At 41.4% G+C, this 14,224-nt stretch overlaps 1 protein-coding gene across 2 annotated transcripts; it reads right to left on the bottom strand.

The window, feature by feature from the left end:
* Positions 1-701: 701 nt before the first annotated feature.
* Positions 702-13,800, bottom strand: dhodh (dihydroorotate dehydrogenase). 2 transcript variants are annotated; one of them, XM_060837633.1, is made up of 9 exons: positions 13,747-13,800; positions 12,049-12,261; positions 10,941-11,140; positions 8,209-8,291; positions 6,164-6,351; positions 5,035-5,148; positions 4,530-4,683; positions 2,256-2,415; positions 703-1,615 (listed from the first exon to the last, which is right to left on the bottom strand). In XM_060837633.1, the coding sequence occupies exons 1-9, from the start codon at positions 13,765-13,767 to the stop codon at positions 1,561-1,563; spliced, it is 1,188 nt and encodes a 395-aa protein (XP_060693616.1). In that variant the 5' UTR covers positions 13,768-13,800; the 3' UTR covers positions 703-1,560. The 2 variants fall into 2 exon arrangements, with proteins under 2 accessions (XP_060693617.1, XP_060693616.1); XM_060837634.1 differs by lacking the exon at positions 5,035-5,148 and having other exon boundaries at positions 702-1,615.
* Positions 13,801-14,224: the final 424 nt, after the last annotated feature.

Below are 14,224 nucleotides of genomic sequence, written 5' to 3'. Positions count from 1 at the left end.
ACTGAGTTTTCTGAAGAAGTAACAAAGAGGATTGATGAAGGCAGAGCAGTGGACGTGATCAAAATAGACTTCAGTAAGGTTTTCGACAAGGTTCCCCATGGGAGACTGATTAGCAAGATTAGATCTCACAGAATACAGGGAGAACTAGCCACTTGAATACAGAACTGGCTCAAAAGTAGAAGACCGAGGGTGGTGGTGGAGAGTTGTTTTTCAGACTGGAGGCCTGTGACCAGTGAGTGCCACAACAATCGGTGCTGAGTTCACTACTTTTTGTTAGGTATATAAATGATTTGGATGCGAGCATAAGAGGTATAGTTAGTAAGTTTGCAGATGACATCAAAATTGGAGGTGTAGTGGACAGCGAAGAACATTACCTCAGAATGGAATTTTGATCAGATGGGCCAATGGTGGAGTTTAACTTAGATAAATGTGAGGTGCTGCATTTTGGGAAAGCAAATCTTAGCAGGACTTATACACTAAGGTCCAGGGGAATGTTGCTGAACAGAGACCTTGGAGTGCAGGTTCATAGCTCCTGGATTGTGGAGTCACAGGTAGATAGGACAGTGAAGGCGGTGTTTGGTATGCTTTCCTTTATTGGTCAGAGTATTGAGTACAGGAGTTGGGAGGTCACGTTGCGGCTGTGCAAGACATTATTTCGGCCACAGTTGAAATATTGCGTGCAAATGTCTCCTTCCTATCAGAAGGATGTTGTGAAACTAGAAAAGGTTCAGAAAAGATTTACATGCATGTTGCCAGGTTGGAAGGATTTGAGCTATATGGAGAGGATGAATAGGCTGGGTCTGTTTTCCCTGGAGTGTCTGAGGCGTGACGCTATAGGGGTTTATAAAATCATGAGGGGCATGGATAGGATAAATAGACAAAGTCTCTCCCCTGGGGTGGAGGAGTCCAGAACTAGAGGGCATAGACTTAGGGTGAGAGGGTTAAGATGTAAAAGGGACCTGAGGGGCAACTTCCTCATGCAGAGGGTGGTATGTGTACGGAATGAGCTGCCAGAGGAAGTGGTGGAGGCTAGTACGATTGCAACATTTAAAAGGCATCTGAATGGGTATCTGAATAGGAAGGGTTTGGAAGGATATGGGTGGGGTGCTGGGAGGTAGGACTAGATTGGGTTGGGGTATCTAGTCAGCATGGATGAGTTGGACAAAAGGGTCTGTTTCCGGGCGGTACATCTCCATGATTATATGAATCTCTGGGCGAGGATACAATACTTATACTGTTAATTTATCTTTGACAAATTTTGCTCACTAAAATCCCATTTCTTTATTTTATCACTCCATGGATTGTCTGTCAAACCTATCACATTATCTGGTACAAAACTTCAGCTGCTTGTGATCCCCAAGGGATATTCTTCTGTGTAGCTGCGAGGTCTTCTCATTCTTCTTATCTAGTAGTGTTCAAACTGATGAAGGACATCAGTTATCACCTTGAGTTCATCAGGGCCTAACCCATTGTAGTTGCCCTGCAACTACACAGTAGCTGCTGTGACTGCAGCAACAGGCCCATCTTGAACACTGTAACGAGTACTAGCAACTGTATCTCTCACGACCTGTGATCTGCACCAACTGCTTCAGCAATACTGGAAAATCCTTGTTCCCTACAAAGAAAAAACACTGAATTACAATTGAGACCTTGCTCACAGAAACAGAAAGAAACAGCTCCCTCTTTGTGTGATGGCACAGCAATAATTTCAATCACAAGGGACTGACATGTGAAAACAGAACTGCTACTGAATTCATTTTCAATTATATGACACAATTACTCTGATAGAAATGTTATTACTTAAATACTGAACTTCTGCTGCTCTATACCGCCTCCATAGAGACAATTCCTCAAAGGCAGGGAGGTAGGGACATCAGGCTCAATTCAATGACAAGTGTGTTGCTATGATAACTGTCCTGCAATGTGGGCAGAGGATTGATTGTTCAGTGAGACAATCCACATTGTACCCTCCACTGTACTGTCTAATGCCTAGTTATGTTATTGATATCGCTTTTATAGCGGTGAGTGACAACAGATTTTAAATGGGACTCGAATGTAACCTGCTCCACCAGATTCAATAGATTTTGCTCTTTAACAAGTTCTCATTCTCTGAAAATGTACTTCCCCATGTGTAGGAATATCATCCCATTCCATCAACACTGCAAGCCAAAAACAAAGTGTTTTATGAAACACCTTGCTGTCAATGAATGCGCTACTGAATGGAAAGCATAATTGGATGAGTAAAGCACACTTACTTTAACAGCTGCTCTAGTTCACGTTTGATTTTGTTCACCACAGGGGGCCCTTGATAAACGAAGGCTGTGTACAACTGAATCAAAGTGGCTCCTGCTCGGATCTTTTCAAGGGCATCAGCTCCATTGCTGATCCCACCGACTCCTATAATAGGGATTCTTCCTGCACAAACAAGCACAACAACTAAATTAATTAAATGTGACTTGTACTAGAGGGGCATGTATCACACTGGCAATACTTCAGCCTCAGCAGGATTTTTTACTATTCGGAATATACATAAATTCAACACAAAATGAAATAAAACCAAAGAACTATGGATACTGAAAATCTGAAATGAAAAAAAGTTGCTGGAGAAACTCAACAGCATCCGTGGTGAGAAAGCAGAGTTCATGTTTCCACTCCAGTGACCATGTTGATTCTGCTTTCTCTGCGTAGTTGCGGACAGATGTGCTGAGTTTCTCCAACAATTTCTGTTTTTGTTGTAAGTTTAATAATACAGGACAAGAATCTCAATTATATTATGATCAGTAAATGGATTTTGTGTATGCTTGTATAATAAAAATAAAGGAACTAAAGAATTAAAGAGTTCATTCATTAAATAGCTAAACTAATATAGACCAGAACGGACCTGTGTGCTACCTTTTATCAATATATTCTAGATCATCCACCTCAACGTCACATTCCTGTTCTATACCCGTCTCCCCAATGTCATTGGTTACTAGAAATCCATCAATTTCTGTCTTGAGGTTAGAAAGTTCTTTCTCATCTCAATGCTGAATGGCTTGCCTTTTAGTCTGAATCTGTATCCCCTGCTTCTAGGTCCCGTAGCTGGGGTGGGGTGGGGTGGGGGGGGGGGGTGGGGTGGGGGGGGGTGGGATGTAACCATGCTTTCAGCATCTATTCTGCCTATCACTTTAAAGATCAGCTCTCTTCTAACCTTTGCTCAACTCAATCTTTCCTCATTGGACAGTCCCACCATCTCAGGGAGTGGTCTGGTGAACCTTCACTGCACTCAGTCTGTGGATATATCTGTCACACATGAGAACACGCAGGTACGGTCTAACTAGAGTTCTATATTATTAAACACAGACTTTTTTGCTCCTGTAATTGCTCTCTCTTTACCTGAATTATCTAAAAGGAGTTACAATTGTTTTTTTGCTCTGGATTTGGAGAGGGCAATTCTGATTCCTCATCACAATAGAGCACCTTATTGGAAATAGGTGTGGGCAAGACTGGTTCTGATACCCAGTGGCTAAAGTCACTGATCACACTGTCAATAGCCATTTCAGCAAACTATTGGAGGACACCTAGCGGCTGTCAAACTTTATCCCAGTGAAGAGGACAATGAACAAGAAAAGTCAAATATTTATTGCTCCAATCTGATGCTATTCTACTGTACAATAATCTTTTTTGCAACTCCACCATCCTTGTGCCTCTTCATGTCTTAGCGAGAGGCACTGGATTGTGTCCAAATGGTGAGCAATCTTTACATAATTTCATGAATCTGGAGATGTGGATGGTGAGTTCAAAATTTTAATCATGAACCTTGCTCAAGTTGAATGCAGTAACACTGACCTTTTGCTTTTGGTTAGATTTTACAAAGACACTGAAAGTGAAAGGGCAATTTAAATGAAGGCCGTGTCCAACCTGATGCAACAGTAAAAGTGACCAATATCACTTTACATCCCGGGGTGGAGGACAAGGTGCTGAGGTCCCGGGGTGGAGTTCCCACAGAAAGTGGAAATTTAGCTGAAGAAATGAACTAAGTGGGCAGTGTCACAGCAGTGCACCTTAAAAAGAAAATCTAGAGGGATGCAGAAACATATATGGAGGTTCTACAAGCTAATGAAACATTATTGTTTCACAGCAACATGCTTTACTCCTCCAATTTTAATTCATCTGCCATCACAGTCCATTTTGAAGTACAGAGGGCACAAAGTAAAGCATGCTGCCCTGAAACAATAACGTCTAGTTAGCTTGTAGATCATCCACATATAATACTACATCACTGTAGATTTCTCAAGGCTCATTTCAGTTTAAAATAGTAAAGGGACATAGCCAATTTAGTTCATTAACTTGGCTAAATTTCCATTTAAATCAAAGTTCCTTTTAAAAAAATCTTGAGAAAATCTGTTTGCTGTAATGGGTAAATTTTCTGCCTTTTTGCCCAGTGTGGTGTCAGTGAAGCCTCCCAATATTACGCCTCCTGTGCCCAATATTGAATTTGAACTCTCAGTCACTGATGCCATTTGTGATTCAATGTGGCTGAATCATACCTTTGGTTAGTGAATACATCTCGTTCACAGTCTGTGTTGACATTTCCTTCAGTGGTGCTCCACTCAGGCCCCCAGATTGAGCCTGTTGTGGGTCTTGAAGAGACCGCGGCCTGCTGACTGTTGTGTTTGTCACAATGAGACCATCAACTCCCAGCTGCAATTTGGAACAGCAATACATTAAGTGGAAAATTACACATGGGAATGAGAATAATGCAGTGACTCAATAGATTCATGCCCTTTCACTGGCCTACCATATCTTATAAAAGATAGAGAGGAAGAAAACATGCAAATCTAGCCTCACAGTCTGAATTCTAAAAGACAAGATCGGTCTCGGCAACACACCCAGAACAAGGGCTGATTACCTCCACTGGGTTTCCTGCTCCAGCCCGTGAAATGGAAAGCTCATCTCATCCTAGCCCAATTCAGGGAGTGGACTGGTTCATTTCTACGAATTCAGATCCATGATCAGGTTATAGGTGCAAGCTCAATGGCTGCATGTCCTCACCTCCATTACAACACCAGCAATGTCTTTTTTATCTTGAGCTGTCAGATCTGGAGCTATTTTTAAAAGTATAGCTGGCTTCCGGTTGACAGTTAGAGAGTCTCTTTCCTTCAACACCTTGAAAAAGAAATTAGGAAAAGTTGCTAAAAAAAACTTCAAAAAGAAGTTATTAAAAAGGTGGAGACGCAGTATCCTAACAGCACAGATAGACTGAGGCAGTAAAGAAATGAGAATGCCTACATTTTCTTTCAAAAACAAAAGTAAGTACATGTTTGCCAACATGAAATAGGAATCAACAATGGGTATGAATAAAGAAAATAATTGAGGATAGATACTTGCTTTCTCCTTTAACAACAGAAAACAAAAATAATGCATTTATATGTTGTATTTTACAATTTCAGGATGTTGAAACATGTTCTACAGAGAATCAAATACTCTGGACATGGTACTGACCAGCTGTCTGTTTAAATGATGTTGGTTGTGGGCTAAATACTGGCCAGTGCTAAGATGGAACTCCCTTTATCTTATTTTAAATGATGCCAAGGGAGCTTTTATGTCTGTACAAGAAAGCAATTGTGGAGTCAGGTTAACGTCTCCGACAGAACACCACCCCTTCAATAGGATGTTGGTCTGTCAGGTTAGATTCCGTTCTCAAGTTCTGGAGTTGGACTTGAATCAATAAGCTCCTGACACTCAGGTAAAGTGCTACCATTGTGCCATGAAATGATAAACAATAAGGGTGGCATGATTGCTCAGTGGTTGGCATTGCCAGGGACCAAAGTTTGATTCCACCCTCAGGGAACTGTCTGTGTGGAATTTGCACATTCTCCCAGTGTCTGCACGGGTTTCCTCCGGGTGCTCCGGTTTCCTTTCACAGTCCAAAGATGTGCAGGTTTGATGGATTGGCCATGCTGAATTGCCCAGCTTGTCCAGGCTGGATGGATTAGCTATGGGAAATGTAGGGCTTCAGGGTAGGGTAGTGGAGTGGGTCTGGGTGGGATGCTCTTCAGAGGGTTGGTGTGGACTCGATGGGCCAAATGGCCTGTTTCCACACTGTAGGGATTCTATGAATTTTGTTTTGCTTTTAGTGCTCGTTGTATACTGCATAAATAAAGGAGAGCATCTTGCTGACCTTCTCCAACAGAGTCCTCAGCTCCTTCTTGCTCTGAAGCGCTCTCAAACCTGGGGTGTTGGGACTGGACAGATTCACAACCAGATAGTCAGCTAATGGACCCAGCTGCTGGACCCCTTTCACATAGTCAGCCGCAGCATCTTGAGACAGCTTGTTCTTCCCAAGATTTATACCCAAAGGTCTCCCCACTACCGAAACAAAAAATAATTCACATGTTTAGAAGAATATTCCAACAGAATATATTTGACAGATATTACACAGAGTTTGACAGAAAGCAGAAATATTACTCAGAAATGCTGGAAATCAGAATCAAAGACAGAGATTGTTGGAAAAACTCAGCAAGTCTGCCAGCCTTTGTGGAAAGAAACAGTTAAGTTGTTCTGAAGGAGGGTCATTGGAACAACATGTTATCTCTGCTTTTTCTCCACAGAATGCTGCCAGAGGCTTTTCAACGATTTCTGTTTTGTTTGTGACAACTGGAATTAAACTGTTTTTACAACTTCAAAGACAAGGAAATTGTTCCAAGTTTCTCCAGCGATTATTTTATCATTTTTCCCACTGCAGATGTACTGGAACCAATGCCTGCGCTCAGATTCCAGATGATAAAGTTGTGAAGGGAATACTGAATGAGGATTACAGAATGGCACTGATTGGAACCTGAACCAACTGGCTTTACAGAAGCATTAAGATCCAATTTAACAATAATAAATGAAATGGCATTTACATAAGGCCTCTCACACCTTCAAGATATCTTAAGAAGTTTTATAATCAGTGTGAATTCATTTCAAAATGCAATCACTGTTGCTTTGCAGAACAAAAGCCTCCAGTATCACAATCGTGCAAATACAACGCTCTGGAGATCTTGACTGAGGGATAAATTGTGTAAGACACAAGGACAACTCATTCTCCTTTTCTTGAATCATTGCCACGGGAACGATTAACATCCACTTGAACATACAAATGAGCTTTGGTGCTAATTCAGATTAGATTTTGAAATGTGTTAAAAGATTGTGGGAGACGGCTGAATGTGGACTTGAGGCTGTGATCAGCCATGATCATATTAAATGGTGGAGCAGGCTTGAGGGGCTGAATTGCTTACTCCTGTTCCTTATTCTATGGAATTCAAAAAGTCAATAAACTGCACTTCAGGTGAGTTCAGAACATCCCAACTCAATAACCATCAATAAAACCAGGAAATACTGGAGAATCTCAGCAAGGCTGGCAGCAGCTGTGGAGAGAGAAACAAGAGTCAACACTTGGGAGTCCGATATGACTTCTTCAGAATTGAAAGGATGGGTTCTGAAGAAAGCTCATACTAGCCTCAAAACATTAACTCTTCCTCTCTTCACAGATGCTAGCAGGCCTGCTGAGTTTCTCCAGCACTGCATATTTATATTTCAGATTTGCAGCATTGCTTTTGTTTTACTGATGACCAATGTTGGCACATTATATATTAAACATTTTCAAAAACAATTAATTGACATTTAGCTGTCTCATTTAGCAAGTTGAAACCTTAGACAGTTAAAAAGTTAACAAGGATGCTTTCAAATACCAACAGACAATGCTGAAAACACTCAGCAGGTTAGGCTGCCCGTGTTGAAGGATGGAAACATGCATTAATGTTTCAAGTTAATGATCTTTCAATTCTTAAAAGTATACAGGCTGAAACATTAACTTGATTGTTTCTCTCCTCAGACTGGAATTGAGCTGGTGAGTATTTCAAGTGTTTGCAGTTGTGTTAGATCTGCAACTTTTGTAGTTAGGATTTCCTTTAGGTATTGTGTAAAAGAAGCTTACTCTGCTGCCACCATGTGGCAAGACACTGTGTTACAGCCAAGGCAATTTATTTCTAATGGTTCGCGTTTGCACCTTTAGAAGAGATAAACATGTGTTGTGCGCAGGCTAAATAGAGGAATAAAGCTGAAAAGAATTTGTGTCAAAACAAAACAGAATAAACTGAAACAATAAAGTGAAGCAGGTTTGATAAACAATACAGCACATCCCCTGTATTCAAACATCTTCTGTTACCTTACCAAACATCTTACCTTTTGTAAGCTGTTCCTGGGTTTCTGACCGAGCTTGAAGCCTCTGCTGTACAGCAATAGAACCATGACTATTAAAACCATATCTGTATTAAAGAAAAACACATTCAAAAAGGTATCTTCTAAAAAATAATGAAGTGATTCTTAATGCTACATTGGTGACACCAAAATTGGAGGTGTAGTGGACAGTGAAGAAGGATACCTCAGATTACAACGGGATCTTGTTCAGATGGGCCAATGCACTGAGAAGTGGCAGATAAATGTGAGGTGCTATATTTTGGAAAAGCAAATTTTAGCAGGACTTATACACTTAATGGTAAGGTCCTAGAGAGTGTTGCTGAACAAAGAGATCTTGGAGTGCAGGTTCATAGCTCCTCGAAAGTGGAGTCACAGGTAGATAGGATAGTGAAGAAGGCATTTGGTATGCCTTCCTTTATCGGTCAGAGTTTTGAGTACAGGAGTTGGGAGGTCATGTTGCGGCTGTATAGGACATTGGTTAGGCCACTGTTGGAATATTGTGTGCAATTCTGGTCTCCTTCCTATCGGAAAGATGTTGTGAAACTTGAAAGGGTTCAGAAAAGATTTACAAGGATGTTGCCAGGGTTGGAGGATGTGAGCTATAGGGAGAGGTTGAATAGGTTGATGCTGTTTTCCCTGGAGTGTCGGAGGTTGAGGGGTGACCTTTATAGAGGTTTATTAAATCATGAGGGGCATGGATAGGATGAATAGACAAAGTCTTTTCCCTGGGGTGGGGGAGTCCGGAACTAGGTGGCATATGTTTAGGGTGAGAGGGGAAAGATATAAAAGAGACAGTCCCAGCAACAACTGAATAATTCCCCATTCTCAGCATTGTATCTGGTGATATTACACAACACAACTAACTGCGATATAAATCACTTGTGGATGCCAGGTGTTTCAATTGCCCTGGTATGCCACCAGCAAAATCCACATGTTTACAGAATCAGGAATGGAATTCAGGTTGCTACATAAAACTAGCAACCATTGACCTCAAATCCTGAAGAGCCGAATGATCACAGTGAAATGCACCTTTTTGGGTCTTCCTTTGCTTGCTGCATGCTGTCCTCAGATCAAAAGTAGAAAGGTGTTAGGGACAAGGACCAGTTTCTGCCAGCTTTGGTACGAGTGTATCATCTCAACCTTCAGCTTATTGAGTGAGATGAAATAAAATGGGAGGAGGCACAAGTGAAGTATCATCATCAACACTGACCAGTCCCTTCAAAATTAATACATTGACTGAAAATGTTCTCAATGTGCATAACATCGGTTGTCAAACACATTGATGAATCTACCTCATCACCATCTCTGTGCTCACCTCCTGCACTGTAACGAAATTTTGAGGCTGTATATCTGAGATCCGTACGAGTTAGACAGAAACCTTCTTCAAGTAAACATGGAGAAGACTGAAGCCATTAGGCTTTGATTTTCATTGTTCCTTAGCCACTGACTCCATCCTTCACATTGGCATCTGACGGAGGCTGAATCGGACTGTTCACAGACTTGGTGCCATATCTCACCCCGTGGTTTCCAACCACATCTACATATCACCACAAAAACCATCTATTCCACAGTTATATCATTGTCAGAGTTCATCCGTCTCAGCTCATCACCAGCAGGGGTAAGTCATATGGTCCTTTGAGACTGTACCACCTTTCAATTAGTTTGTGGTTGATCTCGTTGTGTTCTCCACTCCACTTTCCTGTCTACTCTTTGCTCCAGTCTGTAACTCCTTGACTCCCTGTCTATCAAAAATTGGCTTAACTTAACCTTTGATGCCACAGCCTCTACTACTTTCAGGGGAGGAGGATTAAACAGGTTAATGACTGTCTAAGAAAAAAAATTCTCATCTCTATTTTAAAGAGAGACCTTTTAAGTTTTAAACAGTGTTCCCTAGTTCTGATCTCCACCATGACAGGGAACTACTCCCTTTCAGGGTCTTATAAGTTTCAATTATTTCACCTCTTATTTTTCTAGATTCCTGCTGCTGGAAAGCCTACTCCAGATATTTGTTAACTCCACACTTGACACTTCTAACTCACACCCTCCACGTTCTACTTCTGACCCAAATTTCTTCAGCCCATGCCTTTATTCACACCAAAGGCTGCTCCACTATCATTTCTGTGTTTGCTAACCTACAATACCTAATCAAGCAATGTCCTGATTTTAAAGTTTCTTATTTACAAATTCAATTCCTTGCACTGCCCTATCTCTGTAACCTCCTCCAGCAGATAGCTCTCCTCAGCTCTCTGCTTTCTTGAGCTTCCCATATTTTGATCACTCTAGCAATTGTGACATGCTTCAGGATCCCTAAGCTCCGGAATTCCTCTCTTAAACCTTTCCACCTCCCTTGTTGTCCGTCAGGTATAACTTAAAATCTATCTCTTTGACCAAGCTATTGGCTATCTGCCCAAAAATAACATTATGTGACTCTGCATCAAAATTTGTTTGAGAAATCTATTCTGAAGTGGTTTGGAATGTTTTGTTATTTTAAAAGATGCTACATAAATACAAGCTGTTGATGTTGAGTAATGTGTATTGTTTAACGTATTCCTGTGTGGTATAACTAAGAGATTGACCTTCAAAAGTGATTTCTGTTAATTAATTCACTTTGAGGTGAAATTTAAGCACATACAACAGGTTGCTGTCACTCATACTTACATCAAAATATTTTCTGTTAACTATAAAACAAGAATTTATACTTACAGCCCTTAGCTTACCTGTTGATAACAGCCTGATCAGATGCCAGTCTGAAGACCCTGGGTTTGGGATTTCCATCCTGGGGTTGTGGAGTGACAGTTCCCACCTCCACAAATCCAAATCCTAGCTTGTAAAGACCATCCACTGCCTCCCCATGTTTGTCAAACCCAGCTGCAATTCCCACTGGGTTCTTGAACTTTTGGCCAAAAACATTGACCTCCTGAAATAGGTCGGGGATCACCAGTGAATAAGGCAAACAATCAACAATAACCAGTGAGAGCTATTCCACACGCTCAGCGATGTCATTCCTCTAATATTACCCTAGGGCCACCCCGAATTAATCTCACGTTTATTTCTACGCGTTACACAGGAGAAGCATCACTCAACATTAGAAATATGTTTTTTTTTCCTCCCCATCTTTCCTGAACACTTTAATTTTTAATTATAAAAATATTAGATGGGGAAATGGCTGTTTTCTAGCAGAGGTTTGGTGGGTAGTGGAGAGAACTTCAGTAACAACTTGAGAGTTGCAAAACCCTACATAGAGTTATTTTTTTCAGGCACTGTAGGTAGGTTGTGCTTCCCAAGAATCATTGCACTCATCACTGTGAGTTTGGAGGCTTTTGAGGGCATTATGTTTGCACTTACTTGACCTCTCCTGCAGTTACTCACTATCAGGCACATTGGTGGGCTATTGACTCAGAACATCCACAGCATTGTTTTCCTGCAGACTAGTCACTCTTGCTTTTAAAGATTTCAAAAGTAGTTGGTTGCATTTGAATATCAATTAAAATTACTGCAATCTGCATCCTTTTGTCAGAAAATTTAGGGGACATTTTCTTCCATTTGCGTTATTTTTTGTAAAGTAGGCAGTCTTTCTTACTTTCTTCATTGCAAAATAATTGCTGCAAGTATAGAGTAAGGGCAGGGTAATAATATGAAATGCAGCATGGATGCGGATAGTGGAAACATTGAAATATTATGTCCACAGCAAGTTCAAAGTGCTTTATGATGCTAAAAGAAATTATGCATTCACTTCACTTCTTGCACAGATTCAACTGTTCTTTGGGAATGGTCAGGATGGACTTTGTGATGGAGATCTAGATTATGGTTTCATGAAATACTTACCAGGCTGGTGGAGTCCCTACATTTTGCCCGTGGGATGAATCCCTTGGAAATAAACCAGATGGCAAGAGTATGTGAGGTTTCTGGATCCACAACCTTCTGCAGAGCAGGCATCAGGTGTCTGGCATAAAACTTCTCATCCCCGATAACAGTACAATATGTGAAAAACAGGCATGTACCGCTGCCCAACACACGAACTGCCTCTCTCAAACGTCTCTGTATTGGGGTGAAGCAAAACAACACCAACATTAAAACCAAATCTGGGAATACGTTTACTCCTGCAACCATTCTGAAGTGCTGCAGGATGGCTTGAAGTCCAGCTTCTGGGAAGGACAGCAGGAGCTACTGGCTTTGTGCACAACATGTGCTGATCCAGAAAACAGAAGAATGTTGCAAAGAGCTTTGGAAGTTTGAGCAGAAAAAGGTGACATTTTGGAATAGTCAAAAGACATAAGGTTTCTGAAGACAACCTGGAAGACTGCAATGATGCTTTTTAAATGGGGTGGAAAAAAAAAGAGAAAGACTGAGAGAACTGCAGACAGCACGGCTCTCCGGGCATGTTCAGATGGTAGAGAGATAACAGAAGGACATAAACAGTAAAGGAGAGGCCAAATGCTAGGGGTTAGGATGGTGAAGAAGATGCCTCTATTCAAAGGGTTACAGAATGATTTGAGGAAGGGGACAAGGAATACTGAAGATTATTCATCTGGGCACATGGAACTGGCAACATGACAGTTGCCTCAGCATGCCAGGGACCTGGTTTCAATTCCACCCTTGGGTGACTGTCTGTGTGGAGTTTGCACATTCTCACTGTGTCTGTGTGGGTTTCCTCCAGGTGCTCTGGTCTCCTTCCACAGTCCAAAGATGTGCAGGTCAGGTGTATTGGTCATGGGAAATTGCTCATAGTGTCCTGGGATATGCAGGGTGGGTGGATTAGCCATGGGAAATGCAGGGTTATAGGAACAGGGTGGAGGAATGGCTCTGGGTGGGATGCTCTTCAGATGATCTGTGTGGACTCAATGGGCCGAATGGTCTGCTTCCACACACTATAGAGATTCTATGACATTTTTTTTCAGGGATTTGTAGTATTTCAGACTTTGCATTGAGAGTTGTTCAGAAGCGCCTTAGAAAATTCATATTTCAAGCCACAGGGGAAATGAGCCAATGAAGGACAACAGCGCACAATTTTAACCCATTCAAAACCCCCGAATTGGTCTGAAAGTCTTGCCCTACACTTATTCCGATACGTCACAATTTTAAAGCAGGCAATCCAAGATTCAGAATCACATTCTCATTACCATTTTTAAAATTGTAAATGCATTTTGCTGAAGTTGCGTTCAAGAAAAGATAAAAATGCAGCGAGAACTTTAAACCCAATCACATGCATTCTTTTATTGATTCACACAATAAAATCTGATTGAATGAGGTTTTACTGGATGATATCATGTGGGCATTTCTCTCGGCTGCACTGAAAGTTTAACCGAAATTTTAAAAATTTACTTGATAAAAGTTCATAGCCATTTACTTTGTGGTTTCCTGCAGCAGTGTAACCCTCTCTCTCCCATACCCTGGTTGTTATTTATTGTAGCTCCCTCCCATGAGGAGAGTCCGTCAGTGAGTGAGAACACAAGCTGCATAGCCCGGACACATGAAGGAGACATTGTAACACAGTGTCGACCCTCCAATCAATTACCCTCCTACCTTCAGTATACTGCTAGCCATTCTGAAATCCGAGGCAGCCCCTCTGTTTCCTGTGCTCCCGGAACAGGCGGAGACACCAGACAGACGGGAAGTATTGCGGTGGGTGAGACTGCCCTTTCCACAGCAGTACTTCATGTGATAAGTTACTGCTCTATGAGTGAACTGGTTTGTTTCAATGAATACCCCTTCACACTGATATCAAGCAATTTTTAAAAATTCCAAACTATTGGGAGAACCGTTTGTTGTTAGCTCTAACCTGTCCTAATTTTCTGTGGCTTTCGGATTCTTTTTAAAATATGAGTTATGACATACCTGGAACTAATGAGAGTTCAACCCAGGCTCTTTGGCTCTTAGGGACACTACTACTGCATCACAAGAGTCCAGTCTTATGTTGATTCAAAGCAGGATGTTCTAACCAGTTATGGCTGGTTAGCTCAGTAGTTTATTCCTCATCCCTTATTGTCCAAAGAAAGGGCAG

The sequence above is a fragment of the Hemiscyllium ocellatum genome, chromosome 17, assembly GCF_020745735.1.
Source record: "Hemiscyllium ocellatum isolate sHemOce1 chromosome 17, sHemOce1.pat.X.cur, whole genome shotgun sequence".
In the NCBI taxonomy this organism is placed as follows: Eukaryota; Metazoa; Chordata; class Chondrichthyes; order Orectolobiformes; family Hemiscylliidae; genus Hemiscyllium; species Hemiscyllium ocellatum.
Note: the sequence above shows the minus strand (reverse complement) of the source record. Positions and strands in the feature narration are given on the sequence as shown.